Here is an 18,291-nt window from a genome sequence, read left to right as displayed (position 1 = left end):
ATTACCATTTTAAACACAACAACACATGAAATGCCAAATATGAGGATTTTATTTTTTTTTTTTCTTATGAAAAAATAAAATACACTGATAACCAGGATTCCTCCAGGGGGAAGGACTTAATGGATTGTCATGGCAATAAAGCAAAGGCATATGAATGCAAATGTGCAACACAGGTCGCTGTGTCCGTGTTCAGTTAATAAAAATATCTTGACAGTTCAACGCAGTTTCTCATGGATACAATGTGACATCACAGGTTTACAGACAGGCCTCGAACATGAGGATGTTGCTTCAAATTTGAAATAAAACATGCACAACTTATATATTTGGATTGCTTATTTAAAAAAAAAATAAATAAGTGTAACAAATTCCTTGGCAGAAAAAAGTGAAAACTCATCATGGGAGTAGTTGCTCCGCAAAAATGGAAGGGCATCTCCCAAATATAACAAACTTCTCCTTTGGATTTTTTGATATGGCGTCAAACTCCAAAATCTACATACTTTTTATGTAAACGAGTTAAGGCCAATTCAATCACTAACATTTATAATACGAAGAGTTTAACTATAGGAGACGTGGACTTTTAATCGCCTCACAAACTACCGAAAATCTTTCTTTCTTTAGACACAACAGATCGCCAACAACTTTCACTTTTCATCCAACTTTCTAGACTAACACCTGCAAAAACTTTTTTTTTTTGCTCTCCAGGGGCCTCATGCATAAAAGAGTGCGCAGTTTTCACACTAAAACTTGTACGTAAAAATTTAGAAAAGTGCGGCGCACAAAAAATATCGGATGAATAAAGCCGTGCGCAAGCACGTGGCCGCGCACCTTTCCGTTATAAATCCTAATTTGCGGGAAACAGAGCGCAGCTGCTGGTCCGCCCTGTCGCCGCCCATAAATACATATGTAAATTAGTATAAATACCCGGAAGTCTGCCACCACGTGAAGCAATAACCATGGCAACGTCCTTGATCGAAGCGTTATAAGTATTTATAATAATATCTTTTATTTAAAAGGTACTTTGAGGACACATACTGTCATCTCACAAAATAAAAATGCATTTTAAAGAAAAAAAAAAATCCAAATTAAAAAAATAAAACGATCCTGCAAATGCCTGTTTGAACAGTAACGCGTTCAGCCGGGATTTAAAGACAGACAGCGAGTCAGAGAGTCCTTTGAGTGGGAATGTGGACATTTATTCTAAATACTAGGATGCTTTATGTCCATAAGGCGCATTCACAAAGCGGGCGACTCAACTGAAGGATGACTGCAGCTGGACCGGTACCGGTACCGCACGGCTCTTCTGCTCAGAGCTCCAGGATGATCAGTCTGGATTAATCTAAACACTCATAAACCATCATCAACATTTACCAGCAGATCAATATGATCTCTGATCAATCGCTCCCTCTGAATCCTTCCATTGGCGATGTTCTCCATCAGAGCCAAAGCTCCACAATTACGCGGCTCACCTTTGCGCAACTACTTATATACGTGTGATTGCATACACACCTTGATCAAACCTGTTGATTATTTTTAATCAGCAGATTTGACTTCATCTGCTGATCCAACCCTGTTTTCTTCTTTTAGTGAGAATGAAATGACCCCACAGATGCATTTCATGCGCTTCGGCGCACGGACCAATGCGTTACATCTTTATGAGACAAAAACTGAGAGAAAGCACTATTTATATTCGAGCGAGGTTTTCACAAACTTTTATGTTTATTTTCTTTATTTTGTGTGCGTGTTAGCTTATTGCCTGAGGATAAATGCGGTTCAGTTTCATCATTTACGTTTAAACAATAAAATATTAAAATCATGAAAGACATCGGCTTTGATGCTTCGTGGTCTAGATAACACCGAATGTAGTCAGATTTCAGTGGATTTAGGTGAGTTTTGACGCTTTGTAGTTTGATATTGTCCACAGAAAAAGTTTGCGTGGCTCCCGCACATTTTCACGCCAGCGAAAAAAGTGTGCGTATATTTACGCAAACATGCCGACTTGTGCGTCAAATACGGCGCCGCAAAGTTTTTGTGAGCACCCACGTTTTATGCATGATTCACCAGGTCCTTTCAGGTTTACAAGCAAATAACTTTCTTCGCTGAACTACGCTTTAAAAACAACTTCCTTTGACCGAGATTCCTCAGATTACAGTCAATAACTTGCTGGGACAGTCAGCGATTTCCTTTTAAAGCTGTGTTTGGCAAAAGAAACAAACTACAGGAAGATGAGGAAAAGCCCTTTATCTGCGGAGTTCCTGTGCTACAGAGGGCTGCTGTGACTGGGACCTTTTGGAAAAGTCACTGAGGCAAAAACCTAAAAACAAAACTCTGGCAACAACTAATCAGGACAAAGGGATACATTTCAGCGGTAAAGAGCTAGCGTCTAAACTTTAGTGTAAAGTCGTGATTTTTACCGTTGATCATTCCGTCAGTAGGGGTAAATAAATTCACTCAGTAAAAAGTTTTGCACGTAAACTTTAAATCTGAAGTCAGCATGACTCACAGCATGAAAGTTATCCTCCTGAATTAGTGGATGCATTTTGCTGCATTTGATCCGAAGAGGAAGAGAGTTTAGCATCAAACCCAAAATATATATTTCTTTACTGACGGGCGATGTTTGTGTGTAGTGCAATACGTCTTAAACAAATAACATATTTCTTTCCTTTACAGAGGCGTCTATACAGCGAGAGGAAATTCAAAAACACATGACTAGATGATCATCGATACAAGCAAGCTGGAGCAAATATCCACTAGAGGGAGTACTTGGCCTGAGTGTTGCATTGCTTTGTTGCCATAATATAAAAAGTGTTGCATTGGCAAAGATTCTACAGTAAAGGGTGAGTCGGTGCCAGAAGTGTAGGGAATTGCTGAAATACACAACACAGTTGGCGATGTGGTAAACCTCTCACTCTGAGCTGGGATTCGATGAGATCGAGATGAGGGGGAATGGAAGCGAGGGTGAACTTTGGTGAGAAAGGTGGGAAAATATGGAGTAAAATAAAACATAAAAAAAAAAAGAGGAGGAAAAAAATAGTAAACATAAAAATCTGCATTTTCCTTAGGTCCAAAACTCTCACAACTTTAGAAATTTGAGAAAATAAAAGGGAAAGACAGAAAAAATAAGCATAAAAAAAAAAATATATATATATATATATATATATATATTTTTTTTTTAAAACAAAAAAACCCTCATCGACAGAATAGTCTCAGTTGTGATTCTTTGATTCGCTCTGTAAAGTGTTTGCCTTCTTCATTACTTTGTGTCTCAGATCAGCTAAGTGTTCAGCAAAGGCCGTGTAAACAAAACCCCCCCCCCAAAAAAAAGAAGAAGAAGAAAAGAAAAAACAGGCGTGGTGGGGAGGAAGTACAACTGCAAGGGTGCATCGATGCAATTGGCGGCGCACAACGCTACTTCGGCTCCAGTTCGTCCTGCGACAGGCCCGTTTGGCTGATGGGATTGGCTGGTTGGACCCTCAGCCATCGGAGCGCCACGTTTGGTGGGCCTCCACCTCTTCTGAGACAACCAGCAGGAGTTCACAGTTCTTCCCTCGCAGCTGCTGACGGAGAAACTTCCTGAGTTTGTGATGAAGGAAACAAAACAGTCAATTGTGATCATTTAAAAATAAAAATAAATGAGCATCAAGTTTTCAAGAGGCTAAGTAAAAATGTGCTGAACAGAAGTATGTTTTTGGAGGGTGTAGGAAAACATCTCAAATCTACAATTGGTGTATTAAAGGTGTAGAAAAGGACAGACAAGAAGGAGGGAATTTTTGCCAAAAATGCCAGACATTTTGAGATTAATCTTAGAAATTTTCTAGACAAAACTAGCACATTTCTGAGTTTGAAAAGTTGTAAATCTGCTAGAAGAAACAGACTCACAAATTTCAGTTTTTTTTCTAGAAAATTACTGAGATCAATCTGAAGATTTCTTGAGATTTTCTAGCAAATGAATCTTCTTCCTAAAAACTGACATGAATATGCTTTTGAGGAATGAACTATTCATTTTGAGCAAGTGATGCTCTTTTGTCAAATCAAGTCACGTTTATTGATGTAGCACATTTCAGAAACGAGGGACTTAAAAGTGTTTTATATCATAAAAACATAATACAATAACCAATTTAAAACCTACTTAATTTTTCCAGGAATGTAAGTAGGTTTTGCAGTTTGTACTAATTATTTTGAGAAACGCGCCAGCTGTTGTGAAAAATGTAAATAGTGACTCGATTTGTTTATGCATCCTTGTTGCATTTCATGTGCTTCACATTAGTTAAAAGCAGTTTAATGTTGCTTCAGTAGTGAATAACTGCATGTAAAATGTTAAAAAACAGTAAAAAAAAAAAAAAATTCCTGTGTTTTTCCTGCTCGTCTGAGAGAGGGACACACAGGAGGTTCCTCTTTCTTTTAGGAAAATATGTTACTTTTGTATTGCTAAATTGATGTAATCTATTAATATGCTTTGTACATTATTATTTCAAATATGAAATTATTATGGTGGCAATAATTACAATGGTTGAGCAGGATTTCTTTTTGTAGTGCGTGATCGGCGTGGCGGGATGCTGTTAAGAACACGTTCTCAGAACTCCTCGCCTCTTACCTGAGCTCATCAGGACTGCCAATAGGCTGAGGGTTGCGTAGCTTAGAATCCAGGTTGTAGTAGGCACCTCCCACCTCCCTGACTCCAATCCAGTGCTGGCGTTTAAGTGGCAGCCGGAGGGGCCCCCAGCGCAGATTGGACGGCACGTTCAGGATAAAGCCCTCCACGTTGGACAGCTCAATGCTGCCTACATCCCTGGGGGAAGAAAAAAAAAAAAACCCCGCAATTTAAGCAAAGAACATCATAAAACAAAATGGACAACAAACCATTTGGATGCTGTGCTGTGGTGTCTTACTTGATGAAGTCATTTTTAATTCTGTACAACAGCAATGGAGATCTTCTTGAAGTTTAAAACGTTACGACATTTCCCGTCGCAAAGATTTTACAACTTCAAAGGGTTTTTTTTTTTTAATGAGAACCGAGATTTTAACTCTGGCCAAAGATCATTTTTCCAGTCCAAGTCTAAGTCAGGTTTTAAGTTTCTTTCCCCAAGTCCAAGTCAAGCCTCAAACCTTTCGCCTCGAGTCTCGTCTTTCACTCGTCTCCAAGTTGAGTCTCTGATGATTAGGATGATGTTTTCTGATTTAAAAAGCGTGCAATCTAGTCCACCTATAATGCTGCAAGTTCGAAATTCAAATCCTGTCTTTTTATCTTTAGGCGTATTTTCACAAAGGAACAAAACTGTCTTTTAATCGGTTACCATTTAACTCAACAAGCAAAAAACATTATGACCTGCTTTAAATGACTTTGAAAACTAAAATTAATTCATGAAATCTTTATTTAATTTCCATTAATCCTTTAATCAGCAACAGGTGGTTCCACAAAGTATCGACTCACGGGGGCTAAATACTTTTGCACACCACAAAAATGTTTTGAATCATGTAGAATTTTCTTTCTACTTCACAATTGTGCACCACTTTGTGTTGGTCTTTCACATTAAATTCCAAATAAATATATTTATGTTTGTGGTGGTAATGTGACAAAATGTGGAAAGTTTTCACCAGGGTGAACATTTTGTAAGCTGCTGTAAATCAATGTGCTGAGTCCCGCTGGAGCAGAGCGTTCAGTAAACATATCGATTTTTGGATTCTTCCCAATATTCAAAATCCTCTTCAAAGATTTTTAGTGGTGCTTACATCCCCTCATTTAAATCCGTCTTTTTCAGCTCTGCGTAAAACTGAAAGTACAACAAATACGCAAACAAGATTTGTGCTGCATGAAAAAGTAACAGAAAGAGAGTCGCGTTTATGTTGTCAATTGATTAAAGGCAGTGATTATGTTCCGGTTTTAGCACAGGCTAGAAAGGCAGGAACTCATTTTCACAGAAAAAGGGAGAGGCTCCTGATGCCATTAGCAGTCCTGTGAGACTGATAATGAAGAAAGCACAAATACTGATAATAAAAAAAGGCTAACTGATGGATCTTTGAAGACTCGGCTGATGAAGTCGATGTAGTTTTAGCGGAGAAAGCAGAGCCTCTGTGAAGGGCAGACCTCCTGTTTACATTTAGGATTTTAGTGAAGAATGCAGATGTTTGAGTTGGTTGAGGAGTTTCCTGTTTTCAAGAGTCAAGATTAGAAACACATATGAGAAAAAAAACAAACAAAACCAAACATGTGGACCCGAGTAAAAGTGTTTATGTTTTGGCTCTGTGGCCTCTGCCCAACCCCCTCATGGATCATTCTGGGAAATAAACTAAGACAACAGCGGAACATGCACTACAAATACACACAAAAAAAATTCTCAATTACAGAGTGATGCAGTTTCACCACTGGATCTAAAATAGGACTCAAACAGAGATAAGAGTTTTTGTTGGTTTAGTTTTAGACAGCGATGTCAATCCAAGAAACAATGCATTTGATGCATGCATCCACATCCTGCTGCGATGAGTGAAGGTGCATTCAAAACAAACTGGAGTTACTGGAGAGAGACCAGAAGAACGTCTGTTCATGCCACTGGTCAAGATCATCATGTGTGGCACAGCACATATTTATAGCTTGTGAATTTTTGGGGGCTTGACTATTTTATTATTCATGTCAACGTTTGACTTATGTTCAACAAACCAGTTCGATTTATTTGGTTTGGTGCAGCAGGATATTTATAATTCGAAGGGAAACACGCAACTGGTGTTTCGCCAACAGCTCAGAAAGTGAACCGTCAACCAACACAAGTGGCCTCTTTGGAAATTTCACCCCGAAAATAACTATCGTAGAGTTCCAAAAGATTCATTCTGGTCGTCGTTCTAGATTATTCAGAAGTAGAATCACAACAGGGCTGAAACGATTAATCAGATGAGTTACTGAAATAATCGCCAACCGTTTCAGTAATCGATAAATCGCATGCAGACTCAAAAAGAGCCAGTTTGCTGTAAAGACAACACAGTCAGAGGAGTAATTAATGCAAAACTGTGCGAAAAATATAAATATTTTGCATTTAAGATAAAAAAAAAAAAAAAGATATACATTTGTCTGTTAATCTGTTCTACCCAGAACTTCTCAGGTGGGTGTTTTGGCTTCACCTGGTTCAAATTCTGTAAAACAATTTCATCTTCACCAACTAGTTATTCCAAAAATAATCAGTCTTACACTGTGCTGATGCCAAGTCAAGCAGAAAGGCTTGAGTTTTTCCACATGCTGATTTTAAAAGTTTTTTATTATTTAGCTACAGCTGAAATGGAATTGAATTCGTTCTTTATTTGTATTTTTAATGCATTTTGTTGTAAAAAAAAGGAGGTTCTACATTGTTGAAAAAATCTGCAGGATGTGCCATTCTTTAAAAATGAACCATCAGAATAATTGATTAATTATTAATGATTAATTATTATAATAATTATTAATTATTATTGATAATAATCGATTACTAAAATAATTGTTAGTAATGCTAAAAATAAAATTGCTTTTCAATGTGAGAAACTCTCTTTATAAAACAATTAATCATTTGTGAAACAATTAATCTGAGACAGGACTTTCACTCTCTTAATGGAGAAAAATACATATTTATATATACTGTTGAAATCAATATTCAGACGGACAAAAACATTTGTTGTGTACTGGCGCTATATAAATCAACTGAAAAGTAATTTTTTTAGATTTACTGAGCTGACTGAGCAAAAACCAAATGAGAAGCATAAGAATATTAACACGAGTTATTCAATTATTTATCAATTGATATATCTGTGAATGCTTTTTCTAATTTCTTTTGCTTCTGTGGCAATTAAACTTAAGACACTGTACTTATAAATCCTATAATTTAGACTGGACAACAAGAGGTCCCTGGTGTGTTTTGCAATACTTTCCACTTAGTGCGTCTGGGTCCTAGTCCATAGAGTCTCGTGTCATCTGATCAATTCTGACCTGAGCAGAGAAACTCGTCCCGTTCGTGTCTGAGATTAATCAGCCGATGTACCGACAGTGTTTGGGTCTTCACAGAGAGCCAGAAAGTGGCTTATCCAACATACTAGAGCCTGGAAACAAGACCTGCATATCCATTCCTCACACGACTTGTTTCAATGACAAACCGGTATGCAAACCTGGACTGTATCAGAACTAATGTCCAACTATTCCTAGAAAAACATGACATCCATTGAAACGTTTTGACAAACATCAGAAATGGCTAAATTGAAAGCAGAAAGTGTCTGCGACTGTTCATACCATCGTGGCTCTGTCGTCGTTTGATAAATAATTGCATATTTGGAATGTGCAGCGTTTTGTACACTTGGACTTAGATTTAAATGACTTACATACCTTCTTTTATCCCACCAGACTGCCTCAAACCCTCGGGTCTGCAATGCCGCCATGATGACGTTTACATCATAGTTCCCGTTTCCCAGCATGCTTTTTTTGTGAGGCGTCACCATAGTGCTGGGACATAGCCTGCAACGTGTTGAAAATGAGAAATCAACCACAGTCTCTCATGTTTACTTGCTAACATCGACGGTTTCTATTGGGATTTTATGCTATCAACACAAAGTTGTGCCTAACTAAGAAGACATGGCTTTCAAAGTTTTGCTAATTATGAGTGTGTAAAGTGTAATGTGCATTTGTAATGTGTAATGAGCCCTTTTTTCTGAAAATACACCTTTAACATGACTTATTGAAGAGTAAAACCAAGACTCTAAACCAGCTTCATTTGGTCGTCGTGAGTCCACAGCGGCTCTTTAGGTTGTAAAGGTTGCAACGCCCTGCTCTAGATATGATATGCTCACAAGATATGTCAGATATGACAAGAGATATAAAAAAATCCTTTGTATGAAAGCACAGTCAAATACCAGAAACATAACCAGCTGAGAACCAGTGTAAGCCTTAGAACACTGTTTTAACCCAAAGAAGAAAAGCTAAACCTCTGCCAAGTCTGGATACAAGCATAAAACTTTGTTTGCTCAACCCTCAGGTTGTATGTTTGTCATGTTTCCCGTTAGATTTCAGGATGACAGTCATTTTTTGAAATTTTTCTGCTTTTTAAACCAGTTATTCGCATAAAATGTTACCCATTTTCATGACTTGGATGAACTCTATGTCACATCATATGTTTTCAACGATGGTCATCCTAATCATAAAACTCACTAATAACAGACGATAATCAGATGCCAAAACTGAAACTGAGGTTTCTGCTGTTAGTGTAACAGCAGAAACGACAGTCCTTGACGACAGTCTTCTTGTCGCCAAGGAAGGACAAGAAGACTGGACTGACAGTCATCTTAATGGTTCTTCTTAGCTTCCGCTAATTGTTTTTTATTGTTTAGCGGTTTAGTATTGGCTTCCGTTAATGTTTTCATTTCTTTATCAGTTCAATTTATATTTTTATATTTTCATTTGTTTAGCATTAGTTTTGGCTAATACTTTTATATGTTTAGTGATAAAGTTATCGTGTTAGTTTCTAGTTTGTAGTGTTAGTTTCTCCTTATATTTTCATTAGTTTAGCAATCGCCTATATTGCTTATATTTCTATTTGTTTAGCGGTTTAGTTTAGTTTCTTCGAATATCTTTCTGTGTTTAGCAGTTTTTCCATCTCGAAAAATTGCCCCCTTCAATTTTTCAGTGGCTAACGTTTTTGGTTTTTTGTTTCAAAATACGTAGCAAGACCATGGGAACATCTGTGCCAAGTAGGGTCCTTGTATCCACATGTTAAAGATTTTGCTGAAATATTCAACACATTCAGCTATACCTCAAAGACTTCGCAGCTCTAATTGCAGAGGCAGGGAGAGCGGGGAAGTATTGACTCAGGGGGGTTGGATGCAATTCCATCCCACACTTTCATCACCCATATTATTGTGTTGTGAGCATAATTTCTAAAATCATGTATCATTTTCCTTTCACCTCACAATTACATGGTACCTTGTGTGGGTGTACCTCATCCAACCCAGAGGAGAAAGGTAGAAAAGCTCGAGAAGTACAAATACTTTTGCAAGACAAACGTGATTCCTGGTGCATTTTAGTAACCCAGCTCTCTCACCTTTGGTAGATCTCCTGCAGGGTGTCCCGACTAAAGGCCGTCCCATCCTGGAAGACGTTGTTGAGCGCATGCAATGCGCACAGCTCCCTCCGCTGCTTCTCGTGATATATGGCCGGAGTTGTCGGAGAAGTCTGCTGGGGAGCCGGCGGGGAGAGGGAGGACGACGACGACGAGAGATCCTGCTGCAGCTGACCGTCCCTCGGATCCTTGCTCCTCCTCTCCGTTGCTCCTGAAACCGCTTCCCCCCCTCCTCCGGCAGCTTTCTGCTTGCTGACCTTCCAGGGCATGCAGCCCAGCTCCTGCAGCCCGCCTCGGCCCTTCTCCTTCCACTCACTGGCTGGATGCGGAGTACTGCCCATCCCTGGACGTTCACCACCGCCGCCGCCGCCACCACCGCCACGTCCTCCTCCTCCAGCTCCACCACTACTGCCCTTAGGACGCTACATTGAAGGCAGGACAGCCGTTCCCATGGCAGCCCCCTCGACCTCCGGGAAGAGAGGAGTCTGTGTTGCTATGTAGGCTCTCGAGGAAGGTGGAAGGTAAATAAACACCACCTCTCTCAACAGGAGAGGACGTAGAAAGTGGAATTCAGGACAGAATTTAGACAGGGGTGGAAAAATAAAAAGTATGAAGAAAATGGGATCCTTCGATAAAAATCATAAATCAAGTTGTCATCCCTCTCTTGTGTGTTTCCACTTCCTCCATCCTGTGAGTGTTTGGGTGAGTTGACCGTTGTGTCCCTCCAGTCAGCAGGCGTGCCGTTTTGCAGGACTTTCCATCACCAGAAAGCTGAACATGAAGCTTCTCTGGCGTTGCTCTGGAAACGGATGTTACGACCAGTTTAGAATATTGAATGCAATTTCAAGTACTCCACTTTATTGAGCTACATTGATTGTGATCTAATCTCTTTTTTCCGTTTTTGTCAACCTTAAAAAGGTCTGGATTAAACACATTTTTAGGGGTGCACCGATTGCAGTTTTTTGTCCGATTACCGACCGTTAAAAAGTCAAAAAAAAATTTATGTCTGAAAAGTTGCTAAGTAGAGCGACGGAGTTGCTACTTTACCAAAAGTGGGGTGACTCTCTCATGTCAGAGCAAAATGGGGGCAGCTACTGAATTTCAGACGTTTGCGCAAGTAGATAAAATCGGCTTCACATGCAAGTACAAGCTGATCACAGAAAATTAAGGAAATCTGGACCGATTTATAAACGCACCCCAATAAAGTTTTTACTGTCAAAGAACCAGAAAAAACACGACGACTTTTTAAGTTATGCTATGATTTAAAAAGGTCCATTCTGATGATGTCATCCAGGACATAATTTTGTGGAACATTGTCTTTGCTGTTAGCATGTCATGATGGTCACAAGACCAACAGCCTTCAGTCAGAAGCCTCTTCAAATTTGTTGCGAGACGGACTGCTTCTGCAGATTCTTCCTGCTCACAGCATCACTGTCCACAACCGCTCTTTGAAGATACTTGGATCATATGATTGCAACATTTCATTTCCTTTTGGGATAATGAAATATTTTTAATTGAATTGAATTTGTATCAAAGCTGTCGTCACCCCAAAGGGTCGTTGTTTTCACATAGGGCCATGTTAGCTTGGACAGCTTTTCTTCCCCATAATAAATGTCCTCCTTCTTATATTTGGCAAATATTGATATATCTTTATTGAACTGAAACATTCAGGTGAGATATAAAGCTAAAGAGAAGAAATTTGTAGGGGACAAATAATTTTTTTCACAGCAGTGCACAACTGCCAAAATGTTCAAAACGAAGAAAGTGGGAACAAATTATTGTCAGCTACGAACAATGTTCTTTAAAGCTATGCCGAATATATTGAAGGTGTGTGCAGATAGTTAAAATACAACAATAATAGGCTTTACTCTTCTTTTCGGCCAGCGGACCTCAAAATAGGCAGAAAGTAAACATCTCCAGCAGCTAGTTCTGAATAGAGGAAGCAAGCTGTTCGGAGAGAACTAGCTAAATGTGTCGGCAGCCAAACACAGGTCACAGCAATAAGAAAGCAAACACTCACACTAACCAAGGACAGCCGCTCTTAGACACTAAAAACACACTCACACTGTAGTATTGAATCCATGTTGGCAGCATTTATTTTTTTTTTTTGCCGTTAGTCCTGTGGATGTTTTCTACGTAACTCCGTCTCTACAGCCAACACAAACACAACGCCTTCCTCTAACTTCATTATTTCACAACGAACACTTACCCGTCCGGTTCCGACCGGTGGTGAGACAGCCGAACCTCTACAAAGCGGTCTAAAAAAAACTAACTGAGCTGGTTTTTGCTTTCCCTAAAGGCTGTCCAGTCCTTTGTCTTTAACACTTTTTTTTTTTTTTCCTGTTGTGAGGTCTGATTCTCCGTCCGTGAAGATAACGCGCATGCGCAGAAGCGCTTCCCTGGCTGCGTCAGAAAGCGCAGGAGCAGTTCCTCCCCTGAGAATAAAACCCTTAAAATGTTCCACTTTAAGTCTAGTCTGTGAGGAGGCACACCCTGGGTTCTGTTTACGGTGATTAAAATTAAAATTATACAGGTAAGAAATGTTTTAATGCCACAGGAACAGTGGCGGAGGTTCCATTTCTGGCGCCCTGGGCGAGGCTTTTTCTGCCCCCACCATATACAACCTATCAAACCTTTGTCTGCAAATGGATAATTTAAGTGTTTTTTTTTTTATTGGGCATCTGTTAAAAGGATATAAGCAGTTGTTTTTTTTTTGTTTTTTTTTTACCTGTGGTGTCACCTCTTTGGCCTCTTCAGTTAATATGAATCCAGGTATGGGTCAGCAAGTTGTATTGATTATTTTTGAGAACTTAAAACTAGGAACCCCCTCTTCACACAGTGCTTTTTAATAACAAACTGTGCTCGGATGCAACAATAATCACTAGAATTATTTAATCCAGGTTTGACCAGTGACTATATTATATATTTTTTGCTTCTCTAATTCTAAAATCAAGAAAGCACTGATTCTTTTTCTAAATAGAAAAAAATATATTTTTACTAATCTTGTGCTTTGAAGAGTCAGTTTTTCAGTTAAAGTCTAAGAAGTCCAAATATGTATAGGCTACAGTAGACCTGGAGATCATAATTACATGCAGTACAGACTTAAAAGAAAAAGACCAAAATAGCCCTTTAATTTGACATAATCCTAAATTGGAAATATGTTGTCACAGTGTTAACACAATGCACACCACAGGGGGGCGCCCCATTTCTCTTTTTTTGTCAACTAATATTTCCCCTATGGGGATTAATAAAGCTATATATTACCTTATATGAACAAGAAAAATCCTCAGGGGCACAAATGACTTTTGTGTATGTGTGAGTTTTGTTTGTTTTCTTGTTGTGATACTCCTCCAGCCCAGATAAAAAATATATCATTCATCTCAAGAAAAATGTGATATTTTGTTACGATTCCATCTTGTAATATTGCTTTTGGTTTTGAGTTTCATTGTGTCAGATATCAGCTGACTTGATAAAGATGTTCCTCTTATTAAAAAAGACAAAAACAGACACAAACATATATGCCTCCAAGCATGTGATTTTTGCAGCTCTAAGCTGGTAGAGTACATCTCTCCTTCCGTGGTTAATTAATGTGTTGTACATTGCCCCCATTTTAAATAAAGTCATTTATTCATGTAAAACCTATTCATTTCATTTGTTAGTGATGTGAAAGCCCTAAATCACATGTGCAGGCCATGTGCAACCCATAACTTACAAAAAGAGTCCAAATGGAATTTGGGGTTGAAAATGTGACAAACCCAATGAAGCCGTTTCTGGTGTTTGCTCGAGAAAATATTGAATAATTCAGCCTGTGGACCAAGTTTGACTTCAGTTTATCTTCTCTGAATGTATTTCCCTTCTATAAATGATGAAATATGTAGGAAGGCAAAACACTGGAGCAGAGAGTGAAATTACAATCCACAGCGAAACAGGAGAAAAAAAAAGAGACAGGTAAATTTATTATAAATGTAAATTGTATATATATTACACATTTTAGTCCAGTTTAGACATATAACTATGAAATTTGACATTTTGAAAATAAATTTGCTTGAAACTGCAGTATGTAACTTTTGTAAAAGTATATATTTTACATATTTGCTGAAACTGTCACTATGTCATGAAAGTTTGGTATGATAATACGAAAAAAAAAAAAAAAATGCTCCTCTGCCTTCTCCCAGTGGCAACTAGAAACCACCAATCAGAGCCAGGACCCGCCTCCAGGCTCTGATTGGTTAGTTTTGGTTGGGAGTGGTGCATTTCTGCAGATGCCAGAGTAGCTCAAGGAAACACTTTATAAAAATTACAGTACATACTGCAGCTTTAAATTAAACGCTGCAATTAATAAATGTAAAGTTTTTTGATAAAAAAGTTTTGGCGCCATGGAAATGAAGACGTTTTCCTGGCATCACTGGAGTCACATGATCAACAACCGGATGTTACCACAGGCGCAAACCACGAAGAAGAAGACGACGACGACAGGTAGTTGGAGGATGTTTTTTAATAACTTATTGTGTGTACAAACTAATTTTCATGTGTTTATAACAGCATTTGCTGTTTCATGTAAACACCGCTATTACAAATGTGTTTTTTCAACAATATCAGAATACCAACAAAGTTTTGCACACATTTTTGATGGAAAAGCAGCTACTGACAAAACTGCAGGGCAAATGGAAAAAAAAATAAATATACTGTATATGTTTGTTTGTTTTATATATATATACTTTTTTTTTTCTTTGGCCCAGGCTAACAAACACTCCAACACCTCTCACTGTGTAGTTCCCCTATCTACCTGTGGCCCAGTTGTTGAGCCAGTACAGAGGACATGTCATCCAGCAGCTTCTCCCTCAGCTCGTCCTCCCTCTTGTACACCTCATGGACAAAATGGCCCCTGCTCTCCTTCACATCCAACACGCGCTCAACCAGATCTCTGTAAGCACAGTCTTTAGACCTTCTACTTGAATACTTCCCTTTAGGTGGAATGTATGCGCTGATGTCCACAAGCTCTGGACTCTGACCACATAAATCGCAGGCCTTTTCCAGCCCCTCTAGCAGCTCCTCCACGGTGAAGCTTTGTCTGCCGTCTACATACGAGATCACCGGGATAATGTATCCCGTGACTCCCTCTCCAAACAGCTCAAGGGCCCCTCGAACGGCTCGGGTGAGGTCCTGGCCGACTGACTCGCCGGAGCCCTGAGCCTTGATTACCAGCAGAAAGGCATGCGGACCGGGAGTAGTGAGCTGGAGGCTCCTTAGGGCCTCCCTGGCGCGGCTGGCGTTCCCCATCGACGACCCTAAAACATCGGGGGTGTTGATTACTGTGATCTCTCTGCCGTCCAGTACTGTGGTCTGCTTGATGCCATTCTTCGCCACGTCACTGAATGGCCTCGTCTTGTTGCTACCTAATGCTAACAAATCGTCTGCTATGACGTATCGGTCCGCTACGTTTGGCCCCAGGAAGATCAACCTCAAATCTGACTTCCTTGAAGTTCCACTGATATGTGGTCCATCTTCAGACGATCCTGTAGACGTGAGAAGTTTTAGTGTAAATGCTTAAACAACGTTGTTTGAAAACTCTTAAAAAATAAATTTTTTGTGACTTAAATATTTGGTTAAAAAAAAGGCAGCGAATATTAAAAACCTTAGAGAAATCTTTGTAAATACTAAAGCTTTGGGTAGGTGGGATGTTGGGGGCAGAAGGAAGAGCTCACCCAGGGTCACATTCATGCAAGAGCCACCACTGTTAGTAGATCCTATAAGTAGAGCTTTACAGGAAATGAAAGGGCTGGAGGTGCGATTGCAAATACACTCACTGACCTAAAACATTTTCTTAAGTTTATATATTTGCAATGATGGAAGTAATTACTGTCAATCCGGTTGGAAGTGTGAATAGTATTCTGACAAAGTTTGCTATTTTGGAATGACACATTTCTGTTTTCTGTCAGTAAATTGGCAACGCGTTATCGGAAATTTAAATGCTTTTTAAGAAACATTAAAGTAGATTTACTTTTCAAAGCATAAATGCGTGTTCCCCCTAAATGAGGAGGATTGTCGGAGGTAAGGAGAACCCTTGGGAAATTACCACACAATTTAAAACAATAAAGAAGAGTATAATGACCAGTGATGGCTCTGATGATGGGAACCATCCACTTGAATTTGGAGGAAAATGCTGAGGTCGCATCAAACTAAGACGTTAATCTAAGTTGTAATTACAGTCTTTTGTGTTTCTGTTGCTGGAATAGCTGCAGGACATTTCGATTTGAATTTATGAAACACTGAAATATCACCCTACGGAAAAGGAAGAGGCGCTCACCGACTAGAAACCGCCAAACCCGAGAAACCCATTTCAACAGGTTCTTGATTCCTGAGACAAAAAGGAGAAAAGTAAAAGAGTTTTATTAAGGCTGCTTTAAATTCTCGTCACTGTGTGTGAGACTGAGGATTCGTACCGCGGAAGGTTCCAACCAGGCGGCCCACCCAGCCCCAAAGAGCTGACAGACCTGAGGCAGGACCAACAAAACGTTTGCCTTGTGATTTCGGTTCCTTGCCAAACTTCGTGGTGAAGCGTCAAGATGTCAGAGGGGGATAAAAAATTTTTTTTAAAACTCACCGGTTATGTAGCAGAAGAAACGGATCGGCCAACGGATCAGCGCTGGGAGAGCTGCAGGAAAAGCAAACGGCTTAAAACGTCTGGATAAAAATGACTCACACCGTCACAGAATTCCATATAATAGTCACCTTAGTCCGTCATCTTAATATATTATCAATCTTTGTATCATGAAATAGAAAATAAGGGGAATTGTGACAGTACTTAAAAGTGTTTGAAGTTTTGTCACATTTGGTGACGTTACAATCACAAACCTCAATGTGTTTTATTGGGATTTTACTGTATTTTTGTTAAATGAAATGATACATTTCATGGTAAAGGCCATAACAGACAAATATGCTTTAATTAAGACTTTAAACGACTACTAAGTTTTTTGTTTTTAACCATATTTAGTATGTGTAAGGTCGTGTCATAACCTCTTGATATGATTTAAATTTGAACATTGATCAGACCGCTACATGCACAAGCACTGTGTCCAAGCTCCATGCTTCAGTGAAAGACACATTAGCAGAACAATGCTCTGAGTATTTTATTTTATTTTTTTTTGTTTAAGATGAGATTGTGAATATGCGAGATCGTCATGGCGACTGACTTTGTGAAAATCTGTACAGAAGGTAGCCCACCACAGCGAAGGCCCCCATCTGGACGTTGCTGCCTCCCATGAACCAGCCTAAAGAAAATAAAGAAGGATTATTAGCACAGCACTGCAATTTCCCACTTGTTATGTAGGGGTGTGTGTGTGTGTGTGTCTTCACATGTATCACGAGTCACACAGCATTCCAAAATTAGATCGATTGCAGCATCTTTTATATGAAAGGCCTTCTGAGGTAAAATCAATTTCTACATTGTCACTTTTAACACAAATAATGGCTTTTTTTTTTTTTTTCTTATAAACTTTAAAGTTTCCTACCAGCAGGGGCAGCCTTGGCGTTGTTTTCACACTGACACTCCATTTCAGCATCAATCTTTATAAAAAAACAGCACACACACACATCACAAACCTCAAACCTTTATTTTTGAAACAATCCGGAAACGTATGGTTTCAATAAGCAAAGATCAATCGAGCACAAAGTCCATGTTTGCCTTTCTGAACAGTAAAACGGATCTGAAGAGTCGTTACCTTTTGAGTGTGGGTGTGTGTGTGTGTGTGTGTGTTGGAGTAAACCTTCCTGAGGAACGTCGTCTGGTTCGGACACAGCTCACACGCGGGACGTTTTCCTCCTGCTGAGGTCAGAGACGCTCCCTCAACACGATCAGCGCTTCCGTTTTATGGACCCGATCGGAGACGCCAGAACGCCTCCAGGTGTGTCTGACGGGCCTCCCTTTGGAAGGGCGCGCCTTCTTTTCCGGCAGAACTGGAAATGCTGAATGAGAACTACGACCTCTTCCAGTTTGACTGGCGGCCATTTATATCTTACGTAGAAAACATTTCAGCAGATAAATTTATGTAAGGGTCAAATGTTTGCCCTTTCATTTATGCACAAACCTGTGCTCTGCATTGACTGATGTATGAATAAAAGGTGGATACATGTTGGGGCAGCAGATCCGGTACAGGAAGGGGGGTGAAGGATTTCTGTTGTGTGTGTCTTTGTCAGTGTTTTCTGTGGTTTATGTAAAAAATAATAAAAAGAC

The 18,291-nt window shown here is 39.4% G+C and overlaps 2 protein-coding genes and 1 long non-coding RNA gene across 7 annotated transcripts; all 3 read right to left on the bottom strand.

Moving 5' to 3' along the window:
• Nucleotides 1-28: 28 nt before the first annotated feature.
• Nucleotides 29-1,326, bottom strand: LOC116727373 (uncharacterized). Its single transcript, XR_004340794.1, has 2 exons — nucleotides 1,151-1,326; nucleotides 29-1,111 (listed from the first exon to the last, which is right to left on the bottom strand). It is a non-coding gene; the product is annotated as an uncharacterized LOC116727373 (long non-coding RNA).
• A 257-nt stretch (nucleotides 1,327-1,583) lies between these two features.
• josd1 (Josephin domain containing 1) lies at nucleotides 1,584-12,444 on the bottom strand. Of its 3 annotated transcripts, none has more exons than XM_032574764.1 (5): nucleotides 12,268-12,444; nucleotides 10,041-10,857; nucleotides 8,333-8,461; nucleotides 4,592-4,786; nucleotides 1,584-3,570 (listed from the first exon to the last, which is right to left on the bottom strand). In XM_032574764.1, exons 2-5 carry the CDS (start codon nucleotides 10,397-10,399, stop codon nucleotides 3,471-3,473), a joined length of 783 nt encoding a protein of 260 aa, XP_032430655.1. In that variant the 5' UTR covers nucleotides 10,400-10,857; nucleotides 12,268-12,444; the 3' UTR covers nucleotides 1,584-3,470. The 3 variants fall into 3 exon arrangements, with proteins under 3 accessions (XP_032430655.1, XP_032430657.1, XP_032430658.1); XM_032574766.1 differs by lacking the exon at nucleotides 12,268-12,444 and adding an exon at nucleotides 12,079-12,207; XM_032574767.1 differs by lacking the exon at nucleotides 12,268-12,444 and adding an exon at nucleotides 12,085-12,198.
• A 2,091-nt stretch (nucleotides 12,445-14,535) lies between these two features.
• LOC116727042 (GTPase IMAP family member 4-like) lies at nucleotides 14,536-18,198 on the bottom strand. Of its 3 annotated transcripts, XM_032574100.1 has the most exons (8): nucleotides 17,780-18,197; nucleotides 17,570-17,624; nucleotides 17,252-17,329; nucleotides 16,663-16,713; nucleotides 16,502-16,552; nucleotides 16,366-16,416; nucleotides 16,171-16,221; nucleotides 14,536-15,574 (listed from the first exon to the last, which is right to left on the bottom strand). In XM_032574100.1, the coding sequence occupies exons 2-8, from the start codon at nucleotides 17,610-17,612 to the stop codon at nucleotides 14,841-14,843; spliced, it is 1,059 nt and encodes a 352-aa protein (XP_032429991.1). In that variant the 5' UTR covers nucleotides 17,613-17,624; nucleotides 17,780-18,197; the 3' UTR covers nucleotides 14,536-14,840. The 3 variants fall into 3 exon arrangements, with proteins under 3 accessions (XP_032429991.1, XP_032429992.1, XP_032429993.1); XM_032574101.1 differs by having other exon boundaries at nucleotides 17,570-18,198; XM_032574102.1 differs by lacking the exon at nucleotides 16,171-16,221 and having other exon boundaries at nucleotides 17,780-18,194.
• Nucleotides 18,199-18,291: the final 93 nt, after the last annotated feature.

Source organism: Xiphophorus hellerii, chromosome 10, assembly GCF_003331165.1.
Source record: "Xiphophorus hellerii strain 12219 chromosome 10, Xiphophorus_hellerii-4.1, whole genome shotgun sequence".
Taxonomy (NCBI): Eukaryota; Metazoa; Chordata; class Actinopteri; order Cyprinodontiformes; family Poeciliidae; genus Xiphophorus; species Xiphophorus hellerii.
Note: the sequence above shows the minus strand (reverse complement) of the source record. Positions and strands in the feature narration are given on the sequence as shown.